Source organism: Coregonus lavaretus (assembly GCF_964263955.1).
Source record: "Coregonus lavaretus genome assembly, chromosome: 16".
NCBI lineage: Eukaryota > Metazoa > Chordata > Actinopteri > Salmoniformes > Salmonidae > Coregonus > Coregonus lavaretus.
In genome coordinates, this window is record NC_140003.1 from 2,473,742 (window position 1) to 2,495,108 (window position 21,367).

At 43.4% G+C, this 21,367-nt stretch overlaps 1 protein-coding gene across 1 annotated transcript in view; it reads left to right on the forward strand.

Moving 5' to 3' along the window:
* clybl (citrate lyase beta like) overlaps nucleotides 1–21,367 on the forward strand; it is a 194,833-nt gene that overhangs the window by 128,189 nt on the left and 45,277 nt on the right. Inside the window, exons 4-5 of the mRNA XM_084179614.1 lie at nucleotides 14,021–14,122; nucleotides 16,027–16,120. Of these exons, the coding sequence (XP_084035740.1) occupies nucleotides 14,021–14,122; nucleotides 16,027–16,120 (196 nt within the window). The remainder of the gene's footprint in view (nucleotides 1–14,020; nucleotides 14,123–16,026; nucleotides 16,121–21,367) is intronic.

Here is a 21,367-nt window from a genome sequence, read left to right on the forward strand (position 1 = left end):
ACGTTTGCAATCTTCTGGTAATATTTTGTGGCACACTATTTAGTTTGCAGCACATTTGCCACAAACTTACAGGAAGTTTGCAGCAACAAATACATTTTTGGGATGACCTTGGCATCCTGTAATCCGAACCGTCAATTTATACATTTTAAGTTTGTTGACTGACAATTTAACACCAAGGAAACGTTTTATGATGAAATTGGCCCCAGCTCCCAACTGTTCACTGTGTCCCCTAAATCAGTTAGGCACATTCCTTCATATGATGTGGGACTTCCCTGCAGTTAAATAATTCTGGGGCAAAGTTACAAAATGTATTTCGAAGTGCATTCATTGAAATATTCAATGCTTTCCATCTATTATGTTACTTAAGGCCAGGGGAAAAAATAGACTTTTCATCCATCTGACAATTGTCAGATTTGGGGATATTTAGCAACTATAACTTCCATACTTTCATAAAATGTACAAATAAATTGCCAATAATATATATATAAATACTTGATTTATATAATTTTATCCCAACTCACTCAATAAATTGTGTTAATGTTAGCATGTTTCATGTAGAACTTAAACTGCTATTTTTAAAACTCTGCATGTTGAATCATATATCATTCAAAAGCTTGTTTTCCAGAGCATATTGTTAGCTAGTCCATACATGGCTATATCCTTTGTGGACGTAGTGCTTCGTGCTGAAAAATTTGTAATTTCCTGACATCCGATTGGTTACTGGCATTTAAAGGCCCTTTCCGGCTACCTGATTGGTTAAAATGTCTCACGTGCCGCTCTGCACTTCCTTGTTTGAAAATATCTCCTGTGAAGAATCCACGTAAAGAGAGGAGATGAAATGAGAAAATCTTGACTATACCTACAGTACAGTTGAAGTCGGAGGTTTACATACACCTTAGCCAAATACATTTAAACTCAGTTTTTCACAATTCCTGACATTTAATCCTAGTAAAAAAAATCCCTGTCTTAGGTCAGTTAGGATCACCACTTTATTTTAAGAATGTGAAATGTCAGAATAATAGTAGAGTGATTTATTTCAGCTTTTATTTCTTTCATAACATTCCCAGTGGGTCAGAAGTTCACATACACACAATTAGTATTTGTAAAAGGCTGGCATGAAGCAGCCGGTAAAAGGCTAGCATGAAGCAGCCAGTAAAAGACTAGCATGAAGCAGCCAGTAAAAGGCTAGCATTAAAACCTACCTCTTTGAAGAATACTTGGAATATTATAAAGTAATCCTTCTTCCCCCACTCCCCATAAATTTTATTTTATTTTTTAAAGTGGTTGTCCAACTGGCTATCATAAGTTGAATGCACCAGTTTGTAAGTCACTCTGGATAAGAGTGTCTGCTAACATTTACATTTATATTTTAGTCATTTAGCAGACGCTCTTATCCAAATGATGTAAATTATGTCTTGAGATGTTGCTTCAATATATCCACATAATTTTCCTTCCTCATGATGCCATCTATTTTGTGAAGTGCATCAGTCCCTCCTGCAGCAAAGCACCCCCACAGCATGATGCTGCCACCCCCGTTCTTCACGGTTGGGATGGTGTTCTTCGGCTTGCAAGCCTCCCCCATTTTTCCTCCAAACATAACGATGGTCATTATTGCCAAACAGTTCTATTTTTGTTTCATCAGACCAGAGGAAATTTCTCCAAAAAGTACGATAGTTGTCCCCATGTGCAGTTGCAAACCGTAGTCTGGCTTTTTTTATGTTGGTTTTGGAGCAGTGGCTTCTTCCTTGCTGAGCGGCCTTTCAGGTTATGTCGATATAGGACTCGTTTTACTTTGGATATAGATACTTTTGTACCTGTTTCCTCCAGCATCTTCACAAGATCCTTTGCTGCTGTTCTGGGATTGATTTGCACTTTTTGCACCAAAGTACGTTCATCTCCTTCCTGAGCGTTTTGACGGCTGCGTGGTCCCATGGTGTTTATACTATTGTTTGTACAGATGAACTTCAGGCATTTGGAAATTGCTCCCAAGGATGAACCAGACTTGTGGAGGTGTACAATCTTTTTCTGAGGTCTTGGCTGATTTCTTTTGATTTTCCCATGATGTCAAGCAAAGAGGCACTGAGTTTGAAGGTAGGCCTTGAAATACATCCACAGGTACACCTCCAATTGACTTAAATGATGTCAATTAGCCTATCAAAAGCTTCTAAAGCCATGACATCATTTTCTGGAATATTCCAAGCTGTTTAAAGGCACAGTCAACTTAATGTATGTAAGCTTTTGACCCACTGGAATTGTGATACAGTGAATTATAAGTGAAATTGTCTCTGTAAACAATTGTTGGAAAAATTACTTGTGTCAGGCACAAAGTAGATATCCTAACTGACTTGCCAAACCTATAGTTTGTTAACAAGAAATGTGTGGAGTGGTTGAAAAACAAGTTTGAATGACTCTAACCTAAGTGTATGTAAACTTCCGACTTCAACTGTATTTGAATAAAAATAGGCGATCTCAGTTAGCCAATGCGAGAAAAGCAGTGAATAAAAGAAAAAATGAGACTGATCAGCCGATCGAGGCAGTGTCAGTACAGGTAGAGGAGGAAAAGGAGGAAGCCGGCAGCAGCGTGTCGAGACGCAAATTAGTTGAGATAAAGATGACAGCTAGCAGCGATCAACCAGACAGCAGCCAGCCAGCCAACAGTGGCTTTTATTCAACATGTCACAAATAAACTTGTACATGATTCGATTTGCCCTAAGTGTCTAAACACTGGACTGAAAATCACCATAGACCCCACCAACCAGGGATTCTGAAATTCTGAAGGTTATCGTGATGCATTTAGGAGGACAGTTTACACTTCCTCCAGGGGGGAGATGTTGCATTTGATAAAAATGTGAGGATGGTTCTTCTAACCCACGAACTTGGACTTGGTTATGCAGCTCTAAAGAAAATAAGCAAAATCCTAGGGATTCCTTCCTTGCGTCTCAGCTCATATCAGAGGCATGACAGGAGACTTACAGTGAAATAAAAAGGGAGAGTAGACCATTATTGTCAGGTGACTTGCTGTGTGTAAATAATATTGATTTCCTTGCTCCAGCAAATGTATTCAAAGTGAATAAACAGAGTGATAGTCTCATTGTATAGTTATGTTTTCCTGTCACATAGGCCTACAGTGTCATAGGGCTGTAGCCTACTGTGATTACTGAGAAATTAGCTTTACATAAAGTAAATACATGCTGATATGCTAATATTTACATAGGATAACATGCTGATATTTAGTCCTGCAGTTATAACTGTAATGTCGGCAGACATAATAAGTACTTGTTGCAGCGATTCAGAGAGGGCTACAGCCAATGGAGAGTGCTGCAAAGCTAATTAGAAGAGCATACACAGATAAAGACTCAGATATAGCAGAGTTGCTGAAGGAGGATGAGGAAGCAATCATATACATTCATGGATCCTTTGATGGCACTTGGCTTCAATGGAGTGTGCCAAGTGTAGGCGCAGGTCCCATAACACAGTCAAGAAGGTAAAGCGGCACCAGCAACAACTCAGAGGGCCTTTCATATGGGGCAGGCATAGCTGATTAATGTTCTGCACATTTCACCAGCCATACAAAAGCCTTGTATGTGACAAATTGACCAACAGACCAGTATTCAAAGCGTATGCTTTATTGCTTGAAACAAATGTGTTAAACGTGCTAATGTATTTGTAAAATATATATTTGATGTTTATTTGTCAGTTTAGAAGTGATATATGAATTAGAGATTAATTAATGTGACATAAATGGTAATATTTATGGAGAAAGTACATTTTAATTGCATTAGCCTATCTTTAATGACATGTTCCCCGTGCGCCAATTCATTTTTCTCAGTCTTCAAAGGACGTACATTCACATTATTCCACACACAGGTTCTTAGGTCTTATAGTCAGACTAATACGGTGTTTTTTTATGATATCTTGTGTCGTTTTGATTTTGTGTCATTTTATCTGTAAATATATGCAAAATATGCATCAGTCATAAATGTGAATAGTGTTTTCATGGTTTCCGGGTGGGGCGGTAGGATGCAGGCGGCTGGATGGGGTCTGAGGGAGTAATGGGTAGGGTGTTATCATTGTATGCATTTATTTGATTGTTCTTGTGCCTGTAACCCCCCCTCTGAAAAAAATAAGAAACTAAATAAAACATTTGTCACAAAAAAAGAGCGAGCGCTGGGAAATTGTCGTCCAAAAAGTTGACTCATCTGTCCATAGAACATTCTTCCAAGAGTCTTGATGATCATCCTGGTGCTTCCAGGTGCTTTCTGGCAAACTTGAGTAAACTTTTTGGACGAGATGGGTCCCACTATGTCTGGCGAAAACCAAACTCCATTCCACAGTAAGAACCTCATACCAACGGTCAAGCATGATGGTGGTAATGTGATGGTTTGGGGATGCTTTGCTGCCTCAGGACCTGGACGATGTGCCTTAGTAGAAGGAACCATGAATTCTGCTCTGTATCAGAGAATTCTACAGGAGCATGTCAGGCCATCCGTCTGTGAGCTGAAGCTGAAGCGCAGCTGGGTGATGCAGCAAGACAATGATCCAAAACACACAATCAAGGCTACATGAAAATGGTTAAAAAGCAACAAATTGGAAGTTTTGGAATGGCCTAGTCAAAGTCCAGACCTAATCCCAATTGAGATGTTGTGGCAGGACTTGAAACGAGCAGTTCATGCTTGAAAACCTACAAATGTCGCCGAGTTAAAGCAGTTCTGCATGCAAGAGTGGGCCAAAATGATCACCACAGTGATGTGAGAAACTTAACTACAGGAAGCATTTGGTTGCAGTCATTGCAGCTAAAGTTTGAACAACCAGTTATTGAGTGTAAGAGGGCAATTACTTTTTCACACAGGGGAATTGGGTGTTGCATAACTTTGTTAATTAAATTAAATAAGTATACATTTTTGTTGTTATTTGTAAACTCAGTTACCCTTTATCTAATATTAGGTTTTGGTTGAAGTTCTGATAACATGCAAAAATAGAGAAAATCAGAAAGGGGGCAAATACTTTTTCATGGCACTATGTCATATTATATTATGATAGAAAATTGTATAAATCCATTTGTAAGACTGTTATTAATAAAAACATAACATCAAGTCCATTATAGTCTTTGAACTGAACATACAGAATTTTGAATTATAGTTACCAATTTTACACCTTAAATGAGTATGGTGTTAGTCATTTGAAGTGTGTGTGTGTGTCTGTCTGTGTGTGTGCGTGCGTGACATTGGTGTGTGTACACCTTCACTTTCTTTAGCCCCGTTGATCAGATACCTTAATCTGTCCCGTCAGCTGTAGGTCACCCTTGAAAGTGGCTCCATAAAAGTGTTTTTGTGTGTATGCCCTGCCCCACTCCAGACCTACGTCAACCATGGGCCTCATCCCTGTGGCTCTCTATAACAGTGTGGTATGTCTGTGTGTGCCATGTGTATATGCTCTGTTCTCTCTGGACCTCTGTAGGCTTTTGTCCCCTTTGGCGCTTTATAAAAGGTGTGTGGGTGTGTGTGTGTGTGTGTGTGAATCTCTCTATCTATAAAGGGGTGCAGTGCGGATGTCAGTTGGGGCAGGACGGGAGACAGTGACATCATTAAAGCAGTCGGCGTTTCCTGAGGGCCACCATATGGAGGGCAACTTGAGGGGCCTAGAGCTGTCTGTCACTCTCCCACACACACACACACCAACATACAGACTTCACACCAGTGCATACACACACATACAAAACATTAAAAACACCTTCTAAATATTGAGTTGAACCCCCCCCCCCTAGATATGTTTTGGGTGGTGCACCATTCTTGATACACATGGAAAACTGTTGAGCATGAAAAACCCTGCAGCGTTGCAGTTCTTGACACAAACCACCTACTACCATACCCCGTTCAAAGGCACTTAAATATTTTCTTGCCCATTCACCCTCTGAATGGCACACATACACAATCCATGTCTCAATTGTCTCAAGACTTAAAAATCTGTTAACCTCTCTCCTCCCATTCATCTACACTGATTGAAGTGGATTTAACAAGTGACATCAATAAGGAATCATTGCTTTCACAATTCACCTGGTCAGTCTATGTCATGGAAAGAGCAGAGGTTCCTAATGTTTTGTACACTCAGTGTACATGCAAACAGGAACAAGGCCTATGGCTGACAGAAGTCTCTAGAGACACAGGGTGCACACACTGTTGAGCAGAAATATTTGACCATTCAGCAGCTCGGCATGACTTTTGAAAAGACCTGCAATGAGTTGCAAAGTCTTAACTAGGTGAAGGGAGCTTTGACGAGAAGGAGGGAAAGAAAGGAGAGAGGGAAAGAAAGGAGAGAGGGAATAATAAAATAAGGTGATATGGAGGGAGGATTAAAACAGGAGAGCGAGGGAAAGGAAGGAAGGAGAGGGATAGAGTGGCTATGTAGGGAAAGTGAGAGGGAAAGGTGGAATGGGGTCTGTTCTCACACACACACACACACACACACACACACACACACAGGGTCTCAGGGCCAGAAGCAGGAAGTTTTTAACTAGTGTTTTTAATTAGAACACGTCTCTTTCCTGCTGCCTGCCCTCTCTCTCTCTCTCTCTCTCTCTCTCTCTCTCTCCCTTTCTCTCTCTTTCTTCCACTGGGTAATTGGAGACAGGTGTTCCACTCTTTCTCTACCCCCAGTCAGCCGTTTCTCCCCTTATTCCCTTCTTTTCTTCACCTTTAAAAAGGTTTTTCTTTGAGACTTGTTATTAAATTAAAAAAAACATTAAAAAGAAATGGCCCAGTTGATGTTGTAGGACAGGGATGGTACACTAATGTATGTTTTATTTATTTTAATTACAGGAATTTATAGAACACAGCAGTAGTCTTGCCTAAATCACTTTATTTAGCATTGTTGCTACTCAACATATCCACAATATACTCACAGACACACACACACAAACACACACTGGTGCTCGGAAAGCAATGGGTGTGGGAGCCAATCTCATGATGCGCGCGTCTGTCTGCATTCATCTGTCACTCTCTGTCTGTCTTCTGGTCTGTCTGTGTGCCTGCCTGCGTTCGTGTCCGTGTGTCCCCGCATAAGCATGTCTGTGTGGCATTATCCCCAATGCCTTGTGTCAGTAAGGCTGTAAATCCCTGTCTTGTTTACCTTCCACTCTTCCTTCTTCTTATTGATACAGGCCCAGGATCCTCCAGCCCTGATTTGCCCCTAAAAGATGGACTTACTTTGTTCCCCATTGTGTGGAAACCTTTAGCCGGCCCTTTCTCCTTGTGTGATGGACAAGGCTTATTGGAGGATAACAGGCGGAACTCTCTCTTTTGTCTTTTGACAATTCTCACACAAATTCGGGGCTGTGGTGTATTCTTCGCTGCCACGCCATTGGGTGTGCACTGGGGATTGAAAGGAGAAAGAGAGAGAGAGAGATGGGCCTCTCTTCTCCTCCTCCGTCTCCTTTTTGTCCTCTGCCGCCACCACCTCTTTTTTGTTCCCACCCCTCATCCATTTCTCGCCTTCCCCTCTGTGAAATGAACACTTCAGCTGGCCGGAAACATTTAATCTGGGCCCCTTTTGAAGAGAATGAATTGAAACTTGTCCCCTTCTTCTTCTTCTTCTTCTTCTTCTTCTTCTTCTTCTTCTTCTTCTTCTTCTTCTTCTTCTTCTTCTTCTTCTTCTTCTTCTTCTTCTTCTTCTTCTTCTTCTTCTTCTTCTTCTTCTTCTTCTTCTTCTTCTTCTTCTTCTTCTTCTTCTTCTTCTTCTTCTTCTTCTTCTTCTTCTTCTTCTTCTTCTTCTTCTTCTTCTTCTTCTTCTTCTTCTTCTTCTTCTTCTTCTTCTTCTTCTTCTTCTTCTTCTTCTTCTTCTTCTTATGGATGGAAAGGGTTGTGAATTGTGGCTTGAAGAGGTGTTTTTGGTCAATAGTGAATAATATCTGGAAGGGTACTCGGATTGAGTGCTATTAACCGATAGAAGTCTCTCTGCCATAGAGGAACAATAGACAGGCACAAGTAACTCTCCATGAAAAGAGCCATGGTGATAATTGAGTGGATTTCTATGGTCTTTTTTTCCAAGTGCCTAAAGCCACAATATGGAGTTTGTGTTTCCGCCACGAGGGCAGCCCCGCAACTTAGTTTGCTATAAAGTTTTAAAGAAGGAAGGGCTGAAAAAAGCAACCACTCTCAAATTAATAAATGGAGCTATTGATGCAAGGACTGACAGTCCATGAGATTGACATAATAGTGTTGCTGCTATATTGTACATGTTTTGTTTACAGACTCAAATGACAACATAAAGAATGAGTAATTCAACCTTTTTTGGATTTATTATATGGTTTTTGATAAAATCGTAAGGTATTTATGAGTAATATTCTACAATATTCAATGGGTATATATCATTGAGAGACCAATGAAATGACCATTTATCCCAGATTGTGCCTTTAATGCATTTTACATTTTAATACCCACTCACGATAACCACTACCAGTGTGTATCCTGGTTCGACTTGATACTCTCCACATAAATAAAAGGGCATAAACATGTAATCCGATGTAATCAGAGAGGGGTTGACCATCTTCCCTACAGCCAGTGGGAATAAACCTGTAATTTGTTATCACTCCAACACATTATCCCAGTCCAGTGAGAGTTTGTATTGTGTTGTATAGTGTAGTGGGGTAATCTATGTGTGTTATCTAGTGGGGGACTTGCTATGCGCTATGTCTGTCTACAGGCCAGAAATGGGTCTCTGTGATGGTTTTCTAAAGGTCCACCCTGTAAATATGAAAATAAATACCCTCTTTGTGTGTGTGCGTGTCTGTGTGTGTGTGCGTGTGTCTGTGTGTGTATTTGGGGAAAAGGGGAATGGGGTAATATTGTGCTAAGCCCCCAGCCAGCTAGCGTTAGTTTTTATGTTGCCGTAGCAACGTGTCTCTTGTGAGGTTGCGACCTCAGATGATTACAGTACAAAGCCTATTGGGTCTCGAAAACCCCCTTTGAAGATGAGAAGTCTTTGATGGTTTGTATTTATGCAAATCTCCCCGATATGATTTAACCAACTGAGATTGAATGGGGAGATGATTAAAATTGCCCCTATTTGAGAAATCCTTCAATGGAGCCGTTACTCTTTTAGTTTTTTTGAGAATGCGTTGTGTGTGTGTGCGTGCATGCGCATGGGCGATATTTGTGTATTTTATTTAGGAAAATAGCACCACTTTATCAGGGCTTATTTATATCAGAGAGGGAGGGTGGAGAGAGGGAGGGTGGGAGAGAGAGGAGGGGGACATGGCGTTACAGATTTCTACTGGGCTTTTCTCCCCCTCCATCTCTCTCCCTCTCTCTTTTTTAACAGGCTTTGGAAGGGAATATCTGACGGAGGGAGCTTTTGTGTGTTTCCAGATGATAGATTTAGGAATTTGGGGCTACCCCACTGGCAGTCCAGAGCTCGGTGTGAACTCGTCTGTTGGAAAAAAAATCTTAGGTGAGCTTACATATTAGTGGGAACCATGCAGAATAAAGGGCCCCTGCAAAGTGTCATATCACAACTCTGATTGTCGCGCCAATCTCACTATTCCCTTCCACCGAGTGGGGCACACAACATTTACATAATATTGAACACACTTAAAGACGTCACCGAATTTTGTTTAGTCTTTTTTATATTTCTTTAGTATTTTTTTGTGTTTGTGTGGATCATGTAGTAAAAGGGGGGAGAGAGTGCAGAAGGCTTCAGAAGAAGGGGAACCCTGGTGATAATGTAAAATATAATTTCATTCAGCTTTGACGCGCCTCCTCTCTGCACTGCCTCTGTCACGCTCTGGTTCCGGGACGTTGTTATAGAACCAGGGTGTGTTTGTTTTGTTGGGTGTTGTGTGGGCTAGGTTGGGTATGAGGTGTGTTCGTTTTGTTGTGTGCTGTTTGGTTGGGGTGTCTAGGTGGTTGTCTTCCTTGTTTGTATTCATGTGACTCCCAATCGGAGGTAACGAGTGACAGCTGTCGGCTCGTTATCTCTGATTGGGAGCCATATTTAAACTGTGTGGTTTCACCTTGTGTTTGTGGGTTTTTGTTTCCTTGTTCCATGTTCTGTCGGTGTCAGAGGACTTCACGTATCGTCTTTTGTTTTGTTTTCGTGAGTACGTATTTAATAAATATCATGTTCACTCGCAACGCTGCGCATTGGTCTCCTGTTTTAGACGATCGTGACAGACATGCCCACCATAAAAGGACCAAGCAGCGTAACAAGCGGCAACAGGACCTACCTACACAGGAGTTATGGACTCCTCCTAAGGATTCATGGACATGGGAGGAGATTTTGGATGGAAAGGGTCCTTGGGCACAACCGGGAGAATATCGCCGCCCTCGTGAAGAGCTGGAGGCAGCTGCAGCCGAGAGGAGGTGGTACGAGGAGGCAGCGCGGAGTCGAGGCTGGAAGCCCGTGGGTACTACCCAAGAATTTCTTGGGGGGGGGCAAAAAGGGAGTGTGGCGAAGTCAGGTAGGAGACCTGCGCCTACTCCCTGTACTTACCGTGGAGAGCGGGAGTACGGGCAGACACCATGTTACGCAGTAGAGCGCATGGTGTCTCCTGTACGCAGGCATAGCCCGGTGCGGTACATTCCAGCTCCTCGTATTGGCCGGGCTAGATTGAGCGTTGAGCCGGATGTCATGAAGCCGGTCCCACGCAGCAGGCCACCAGTGCGTCTCCTCGGGCCAGCATACATGGCACCAGCCTTACGCATGGTTTCCCCGGTTCGCCTACATAGCCCGGTGCGGGTTATTCCTCCTTCCCGTACTGGTCGGGCGACGGGGAGCATACAACCAGGTAAGGTTGGGCAGGCTCAGTGCTCAAGGGAGCCAGTACGCCTGCACGGTCCGGTATTTCCGGCGCCACCTCCCCGCTCCAGCCCAGTACCACCAGTGCCTCCACCACGCACCAAGCCTCCTGTGTGTCCCCAGAGTCCTGTGCGTCCTGTTGTTGCTCTCCGCACTAGCCCTGAGATGCGTGTCCTCAGCCCGGTACCTCCAGTTCCGGCACCACGCATCAGGCCTACGGTGCGTCCCCAGGGCCAAGCATGCCCTGTTGCTTCTCCCCGCACTAGCCCTGAGATGCGTGTCCTCAGCCCGGTACCTCCTGTTCCGGCACCACGCACCAGGCCTACGATGCGCCTCAGATGGCCAGAGTCTGCCGTCTGCCCAACGCCGTCTGAACTGTCCGTATGCCAAGCGCTGCATGAACTGCCCGTCTGCCCAACGCCGTCTGAACTGTCCGTTTGCCAAGCACTGCCAGAACTGCCCGTCTGCCCAACGCCGTCTGAACTGTCCGTCTGCCAAGCACTGCATGAACTGCCCGTCTGCCCAACGCCGTCTGAACTGTCCGTCTGCCAAGCACTGCCTGAACTGCCCGTCTGCCCAACGCCGTCTGAACTGTCCGTATGCCAAGCGCTGCATGAACGGCCCGTATGTACTGAGCCTGCTAAGCCGCCCGTCTGCCATGAGCCTTCAGAGCCGTCCGCCAGACCAGAGCCGCTAAAGCCTTCCGCCAGACAGGAGCCGCTAAAGCCTTCCGCCAGACAGGATCAGCCAGAGCCTCCCGCCAGACAGGATCAGCCAGAGCCTCCCGCCAGACAGGATCAGCCAGAGCCTTCCGCCAGACGGGATCAGCCAGAGCCTTCCGCCAGACGGGATCAGCCAGAGCCTTCCGCCAGACGGGATCAGCCAGAGCCTTCCGCCAGACGGCATCAGCCAGAGCCTTCCGCCAGACAGGATCAGCCAGGGTCTTCCGCCCGACAGGATCAGCCAGAGCCTTCCGCCAGACAGGATCAGCCAGAGCCTTCTGCCAGACAGGATCAGCCAGAGCCTTCTGCCAGACAGGATCAGCCAGAGCCTTCTGCCAGACAGGATCAGCCAGAGCCTTCTGCCAGACAGGATCAGCCAGAGCCTTCCGCCAGACAGGATCAGCCAGAGCCTTCTGCCAGACAGGAGCAGCCAGAGCCTTCTGCCAGACAGGAGCAGCCAGATCCGTCAGCTAGCCATGAGCAGCCAGATCCGTCAGCTAGCCATGAGCAGCCAGGTCCGTCAGCCAGCCATGAGCAGCCAGATCCGTCAGCCAGCCATGAGCAGCCAGATCCGTCAGCCAGCCATGAGCAGCCAGATCCGTCAGCCAGCCATGAGCAGCCAGATCCGTCAGCTAGCCATGAGCAGCCAGATCCGTCAGCTAGCCATGAGCAGCCAGATCCATCAGCTAGCCATGAGCAGCCAGATCAGTCAGCCAGCCATGAGCAGCCAGATCCGTCAGCCAGCCATGAGCCGTCCAGCCGGGATCCGCCAGAGCCGTCCAGCCGGGATCCGCCAGAACCGTCCAGCCGGGATCCGCCAGAGCCGTCCAGCCGGGATCCGCCAGAGCCGTCCAGCCGGGATCCGCCAGAGCCGTCCAGCCGGGATCCGCCAGAGCCGTCCAGCCGGGATCCGCCAGAGCCGTCCAGCCGGGATCCGCCAGAGCCGACCAGCCGGGATCCGCCAGAGCCGTCCAGCCGGGAGCCGCCAAAGCCGTCCAGCCAGTATCCGCCATTCTGTCCGGTACTGCCCCTTAGTCCGGTACTGCCCCTTAGTCCGGTACTGCCCCTTAGCCTGGTACTGCCCCTTAGTCCGGTACTGCCCCTTAGTCCGGTACTGCCCCGTAGTCCGGTGCTGCCCCTTAGTCCGGTGCCGCCCCTTAACCCAGTGGGGTGTAGTTGGGGGGTGGTAATGTGGATGAGGCTAGGGAAGCGGGTGGTGACTAAGGTGGGATGGGGACCACGACCAGGGGCAGAACCGCCACCGTGGACAGACGCCCACCCAGACCCTCCCCTAGACTGTATGCTGGTGCGCCCGGGGTTCGCACCTTTAGGGGGGGGTACTGTCACGCTCTGGTTCCGGGACGTTGTTATAGAACCAGGGTGTGTTTGTTTTGTTGGGTGTTGTGTGGGCTAGGTTGGGTATGAGGTGTGTTCGTTTTGTTGTGTGCTGTTTGGTTGGGGTGTCTAGGTGGTTGTCTTCCTTGTTTGTATTCATGTGACTCCCAATCGGAGGTAACGAGTGACAGCTGTCGGCTCGTTATCTCTGATTGGGAGCCATATTTAAACTGTGTGGTTTCACCTTGTGTTTGTGGGTTTTTGTTTCCTTGTTCCATGTTCTGTCGGTGTCAGAGGACTTCACGTATCGTCTTTTGTTTTGTTTTCGTGAGTACGTATTTAATAAATATCATGTTCACTCGCAACGCTGCGCATTGGTCTCCTGTTTTAGACGATCGTGACAGCCTCGCTCTCTCTCGCGCTCTCTCTCGCGCTCTCTCACTCTCTCTCTCTCGCTCTCTCTCCACCAAAAGATCACTTGATGTATTTTTGTACAGGAATAGAAATGATGCAGGGACTCAGTATTGACAGTTGTTTTGTTCCTCTCTCTCCCCACAATTGCTCCTTCTTACATTCTTGTAGCAAAACCCCAGTTTTATTATTTAAAGAGTCTTAATCCTGAATATTTTTCACGGTTGCAAGTTCCCTCTGACACAAACAGTTTGATATCTCTATTTCCCACCCATGTTTCTGTCCATAACAGGGTTTGTGTTAATGGCTACACTCCCTGAGTGTCTGTCCCTGAGTAAAATGCTAATGTTATTGAACAATTTGGGTTACGTTGTATTTCAATGTGTGCTTATAAACGGATTATAGACATGATGATATGAACTTTTCCACCATAAGATTAGATAAATCCACTTATAAAGCCAGTTTTGATTTTAGATCTTAGTTAATGGTTTACATGTACATTTTACTTAATGCATACATGAACAAAATGATGATACCTCTAGCTTACCCTCTTATAACGTTTGACCATGTATTGTGACTGTGCTGTATGTGTATGCTGTGGCTGTCTCTCTTCTTGAGAGCAATGGCATCACTAGAAAATTGTGTATTGTGATGTCATATGTGCTTTCATTATTCAGATAAGCAATAGTCATAATTTCTGTGTGTGTGTGTGTGTGGTTGTGTGTGTGTGTGTATGCGGCTTTCGTGTGTGTGTGTGACAGTTTGTTGACAGGTTTCAGCACCACTTGAATGGACGAGCTCTGACGGAGCCCATTCGCCTGGTCACCTTTGTGGAAACCGCTGTGGGCCTGCTCAATTTTAAGGTAAATTACAAACAAAACCACCAGGAAATGCCTGCGTCAGATGTTTTACTACCTCATTCACTTTTTATTAAAGCCGGTGTCAGACAGCGCAGCTCGCCAAGTGTCACTGTCCAAATACGAGAGATTAAAAGCGTCCGGACAGTCTCTCTACATCTCTCTCTCAAGGGTTCAAGCAGCAAAGCTGTCTAAACTCTTTTGTGTTTCTTCTGGCTCAGGCATGATGGTAAAGTGCCAGACCCTCTCATGCCACATGGTGGCGCTATAGCAATCAATTTAACATGTAAAGTTTTAAAAGTCACGCCCCTCACCCCGTTTGACCTAAAGTCATGAAATTCAGTACATAGGTCCTTCTCTCACAACTAACAAATTTGCCTCTAGGACCCATGAGGTCCACCATGATGGATTCTCCGCCATTTAGAATTTTGTGAAAAACACTTAAAACGCTACTCCCCTGGCACTGAATGACCGAACTATGCAAAACTTAACATGTGGCATCTATGGACAAAGTTCTCCCAATGCAACATTTTCCACACTAGTACCTAAAACGACCAATAAATGCATATAAATCAATCACGGATATTCGTATTGTAACAAAACTTAGTACACATGTTCCAAATACTGTGAAGACTCAACATATTCAAAAACATTCAAATTGACTACGGTGGCGCTATAACAGGCACATGTTTATATCTCTTAATCTGTTTGACTCGGAGTGATGAAATTTGGCACACATGCTCAGTGTTATGGGTCTAGCTAACCTGTAAAATATGGTCCAGTTTTGCTGTATGGTGGCACTGTTAGACATTAAAAACCATTCATGCAAGCTAATTGACTCATTGCAGCCATATTGTTTGAGTTAGAGTCCTGGAAAATGTTGCTTTTAAAGACGTGGGTACATAGATGATGTATAAAAATTTGGTGCCAATCGGTCCAGTGGTCCTGGAGAAGAAGACGTTTAAAGTAGTCAACATTATTGAAAATGTTCCAAAATACCTCAAAAGCATAATAATGACCTGTTTGATGTTGAGTTCTGATATTTGGCAAAAGTGGTAAACAGTACAGAAGTATCTCGTCCTGGGGCAATGTGTCCAATTTGTCCTGATGGTGACACAGTGGGCACACAGCTAAACCGCAGCAATGCTGCTTGCAGCTTACATTTTGTATTGGGTCTCTTCTGAGTTTTTCCCCTCATCCAGACACTCTCTTTGACATGTTTTAATGTGATCTAATTTGTGTCGTTTTTTAATGATTTTGTTGGCAGGCATCAAAGTGGGTCTGGTTTTAGTTTGGGCCGACCTTCACCGGCGATGGGAAAGGGCACGGTTTGGGGGATTTTGGTGGGGTAACACGCTGTCCTCTTTCTTTTCTTTTTCTCTTTCACCCAATTATGTGTGTGTGTGTGTGTGTGCGTGCTTGCATACGTGCATGCACGCCTGTGTGTGTCTGCATGCGTGTGTGAGTGTTTTCCTTCTGGAGAACATTCTGTATCCTTAGCCAGACTGATTCCCTGGGATGGAAAAGGGAAGTATGGCTGTGTCACAGCGAGAAGTTAAATTAATTTGGACGCCGACAAAAGCAGCAGACACATTCCGACCGCTCCATGGCTAACACAATAGATGATAACATTCCTAGGCCTTTTCCCCCTCTCTCCTCTTGTCGTGTGGTAGTCCCAGCTTCACACAGTCTTCTTAGGAGGGGACAGTGTCTAAGACAGAGACACAAGATGTGTGTGTGAGTGTGCGTGAGCGCGTTCGTGTTACAATAGATAGTGGAGATTGTAAGTGCAGGTCTGAATGGGAAACATGAGCTGCTTGACTGGGTGAGTTGACAGGGTTCACACTTTCCTTAGCTCCACATACACACACAAACACACTCATCTCTGTCTTTGTTGTGTGTTCCCTCAGGTTGTGTGTGAGGAAGTACGTCGTCTGGCTCCTGCAGTTGGCCTACACCATGACGGTGTAGTGTTTGGATCGGATGACTTCTGTGCCAGCATAGGTCCTCTGTCCTCTCTTCCTCTCGCCTCTCACCTACAATCAATCCTTTTATCACCACCTCTCCTCTCCTTCTATGTCCTGTTCTCTGTCCCGTCCTCCCTTCACTCTCTCCTTTTCTCTGTCCCCTCAGCCCCTTCTCTCCACCTCTCTCCTTTTCTATCACCCCCTTCTCTCTCTTATCTCACTTGTCCATTCCTTGTCTCTCCTCCTCTTGTAGTTCTTGGGCCAGACCCCGCAATTTGGGTCGTCGGGCTCACTTGGGGTGACGATGTCTCAGTGATTTTCTTGCAGATCTATGTCCCTAGAGTCGGAAAATGTTTGATAGCAGTGCAGCAATGGCAGCTTTCTCTGTTATCACTCTTTCATCCCTCCATCCCATTCATTTCTCCCATAGGGAGTTTACCCTATGACAAACAATATCAGTATTAGAAATCCAGGGCTTAAAAACAAAGGTGTCATTGTACGCTGATGATTCATGTTTTCTTTTAAATCCACAACTTGAATCCCTCCACAGCCGCATAGAGGATCTAGATACATTTTCTAACCTCTCTGGATTACAACCAAATTATGATAAATGTACTATATTACGTATTGGATCACTAAAGAAATACAATTTTTACATTACCATGTAGTTTACCAATAAAATGGTCTGATGGTGATGTGGATATACTCGGAATACATATCTCAAATGAAATAAATGATCTCACTCCAAAACATTTTAATAGAAAGTTAGCAAAAATAGATAAGTTCTTGCTACCATGGAAAGGTAAATACTGTCAATTTGTGGAAAAATCACCCTGATTAACTCTTTAGTATTATCCCAGTTGACCTATTTGCTTATGGTCTTGCCTATGCCTAGCGAACAGTTTTTTACACTATATGAGAAGAAAATATTCCATTTTATTTGGAACAGCAAGCCAGTCAAAATTAAACGGGCCTATTTATATAATGAATATGAATTAGGAGGACAGAAATTATTAAATATTAAAGCATTAGACCTATCACTAAAAGCTTCAGTCATACAAAAATTATACTTAAATCCGAACTTGTTCTCTAGCAAACTACTAAGATTGTCTCACCCAATGCTCAAGAAGGGACTTTTTCCCTTTATTCAGATTACAACCCCTCACTTTCAGGTATTTGAAAAGGAAATCAACTCCCACGTATCACTATTTCTAAAACAAACCATAGAAAGTTGTTGCAATTTCAATTTAATCCTCCAGAAATGACAGAACAAATATTGCAACAAATATTGTGGTTAAAGTGAAATATACTAATTGATATAAAAACGTTATTTTTTGAGAAAAAAAATTGTTTAATCTTCGTAAATTATATTATCGGTAGGAATGGTGGAGTTATGTCGCACATGCAGCTAACAAAAACATATGGAAATGTCTGCTCTACACAAAATTACAACCAAATAATTGCAGCATTAACGCAAAAATGGAAGAGGAATGTGGAAGGAGGAAAAAGTAAGGAACTTGTCTGTCGGCCTTGCATTAAAGAACATAATTGGTTAAAGAAAATTGTGATAAATAAAAAAGTTTACCAGTTTAATTTAAGGACCAAAAGATTGACAGCCGTCCCATATAGATTGCAAAATAGTTGGGAAGAGATTTTTGACGTACCGATTCCATGGCATATTGTTAATGAATTGATACGCAAAACGAAGCCGGATTCAAAACTTAGAATTGTTCCATTGAAATTAGTGGAGCTGACCCTGCAGATAGCACTACTGTGTGATCTGAAAAGTCATAGTCAATCGATCAATAATATAATAATACTTTTAGCAAAAATGTTTATTTTCAATTCACAACTGTAGAAACAATGAGAATAGAAAGGTTCAGAACTTTTGTAAAACATCACTGTACAGTTGAAAAATATATGGCAAATAGAAATCCAATATGGATGGTGTTAAGAGATAGATGGGAGGTGTTGAATGGAGCTGAAGGATGGGACTAATAACAACAACTAATAACAACAAGATAACTAGTGTAAGACATGCTGTGTCCATATATATATGCGAGAAAAAAACAAAAAAAACATGGGGAATTGGAAGTGATGCAGACAATTACATTGATGGAAGTTACAATCTATATGCAATAATAAAGCAGATCTACCCCCTAGAAAAAAAATAAATATATATATATATATATCAGTATACAACAAGTTATTGCTTACCTATACCCTTTAATCATACAATTGGAAGGCTTAGATTCACAGCTATCCATCAGACACATTTTCTGAATATTCAGGTCAACAGAACTGTTGTTACATTAAATACAAAAAACTCATCAATCTACTCACAATACCCCATAATGACAAAGTGAAAACATTTTTAGAAATTTTTGCAAATTTATTGAAAATGAAGTACATAAATATCTCATTTACATATGTATTCACACCCCTGAGTAAATACTTTGTAGAATCACCTTTGGCAGTGATTACAGCTGTGAATATTTCTGGGTAAGTCTCTAAGACAGGGGTTCCCAAACTTTCTTGGCCCACGACCCCATTTTGATATCTGAAAATTCTCACGACCCCAACCATGTGAAAACATATTTTGGTAATTAACAGCCAATGTTTACTTTTTTAATTGGAGCTATGGCAGTCAATTGCAAAACATTCTAACAGTATTTCTGATTGTATTCTCAACTCACCATAATATGATTTTAATGTGGGGCTATGACAGTCAATTGAAAATGAGTCTGACATAATTTCTCTTATCTCACCACCACTAATGAGATGGGTGTGCTTGATGCATATCGCGTCTGAGCTTTTCAAAGTCAGGGGGCGTGGTCGACAGTGTGCACCTCATCTCTCCTGTCACATCCAACCTGGATCGATATTTATTTTGAATGCAGACGAGAGCACTGAATCAGCAGAGTTTTAATGCTCGGAGGAAGACTGCACAGTATTCCCTTTGAGTAAGGAACAAAAACTCCTCCATAGTGACCCGTGAATGCCTTGTCTGCAGCATCCGGTCACATGACAACTCGATCAGCTGTTCGATTTCATTTACCAGCATGTCAACTGAGCCAGAATCACAGTCAAACGGATTTCAAACAGATTTTCCCTGCATGCTTGTGATCAGTTTCCAGTTTATACAGTGCATTCTGAAAATATTCAGACCCCTTGACTTTTTCCACATTTTGTTACGTTACAGCCTTATTCTAAAATGGATTACATTGTTTGTTTTTTCTCATCAATTTACACACAATACCCCATAATGACAAAGCAAAAACAGTTTATTTATTTTTTGCAAACAAATATGGAAATATCACATTTACATAAGTATTCAGACCCTTTACTCAGTACTTTGTTGAAGCACCATTGGCAGTGATTACAGCCTCAAGTCTTCTTGGGTATGACGCTACAGGCTTGGCAAACCTGTATTTGGGGAGTTTCTCGCATTCTTCTCTGCAGATCCTCTCAAGCTCTGTCAGGTTGGATGGGGAGCGTCACTGCACAGCTATTTTCAGGTCTCTCCAGAGATGTTCGATTGGGTTCAAGTCCGGGCTCTGGCTAGGCCACTCAAGGACATTCAGAGATTTGCCCCGAAGCCACTCCTGCGTTTTCTTGGCTGTGTGCTTAGGGTCATTGTCCAATTGGAAGGTGAATACCTTTGCCCCAGTCTGAGGTCCTGAGCACTCTGGAACAGGTTTTCATCAACGATCTCTCTGTACTTTGCTCCGTTCATCTTTCCCTCGATCCTGACTGGTCTCCCAGTCCCTGCCGCTGAAAAACATCCCCACAGCATGATGATGCCACCACCATTTAGTAAGATTTAGGTGCAATCTTACTAGCAGCAATATCCTTGCTTGTGAAGCCCTTTTTGTGCAAAGCAATGATGACGGCACGTGTTTCCTTGCAGGTAACCATGGTTAACAGAGGAAGAACAATGATTTCAAACACCATCCTCCTTTTAAAGCTTCCAGTCTGTTATTCTAACTCTCCAGCCTTGTCCTCGTCAACACTCTCACCTGTGTTAACGATTAACGAGAGAATCACTGACATTATGGCAGCTGGTCCTTTTGTGGCAGGGCTGAAATGCAGTGGAAATGTTTTGGGGGGATTAAGTGAATTTTCATGGCAAAGAGAGACTTTGCAATTAATTGCAATTCATCTGATCACTCTTCATGACATTCTGGAGTATATGCAAATTGCCATCATCAAAACTGAGGCAGCAGACTTTGTGAAAATTAGTATTTGTGTCATTCTCAAAACCTTTGACCACTACTGTAGATTTATGAGGTGAAAAATGATTTAATCCATTGTAGAATAAGGCTGTAACGTAACAAAATGTGGAAAAAGTAAAGGGGTCTGAATACTTTCCGAATGCACTGTATATATACTGAACAAAAATATAAACGCAACATGGAAAGCCTTGTTTCCTTTTTTCATTAGCTGAAATAAAAGATCCAAGAAATGTTCCATACACACAAAAAGCTTATTTCTCTCCAGTGTTATGCACAAATTTGTTTACATCCCTGTTAGTGAGCATTTCTCCTTTGCCAAGATAATCCATCCACCTGACAGGTGTGGTATATCAAGAAGATGGATAAACAGCATGATCATTATACAGGTGCACCTTGTGCTGGGGACAATAAAAGGTCACTCTAAAATGTGCAGTTTTGTCACAGAACACAATGCCACAGATGTCGCAAGTTTTGAGTGAGCATGTAATTGGCATGCTGACTGCAGGAATGTCCACCAGAGCTGTTGCCAGATAATTTAATGTTCATTTCTCTACCAACGTCGTTTTAGAGAATTTGGCAGTACGTCCAAATGGCCTCACTACCGCAGCCCAGGACCTCCACATTCGGCTTCTTCACCTGCGGGATCATCTGAGACGAGCCACCCAGACAGCTGATAAAACTGAGGAGTGTTTCTGTCTGTAATAAAGCCCTTTTGTGGGGAAAAACTCATTCTGATTGGCTGGGCCTGGCTCCCCAGTGGGTGAGCCTATGCCCACCCATAGCTGTGCCCCTGCCCAGTCATGTGAAATCCATAGATTAGGTCCTAATGAATTTATTTAAATTGACTAATTTCCTTATATGAACTGTAACTCAGTAAAATAATTGAAATTGTTGCATGTTGCGTTTATATTTTTGTTCAGTGTGTATATATACACAGTACCAGTCAAATGTTTGGACACACCTACTCATTCCAGGGTTTTTCTTAATTTTTACTATTTTCTACATTGTAGAATAATAGTGAAGACATCAAAACTATGAAATAACACATA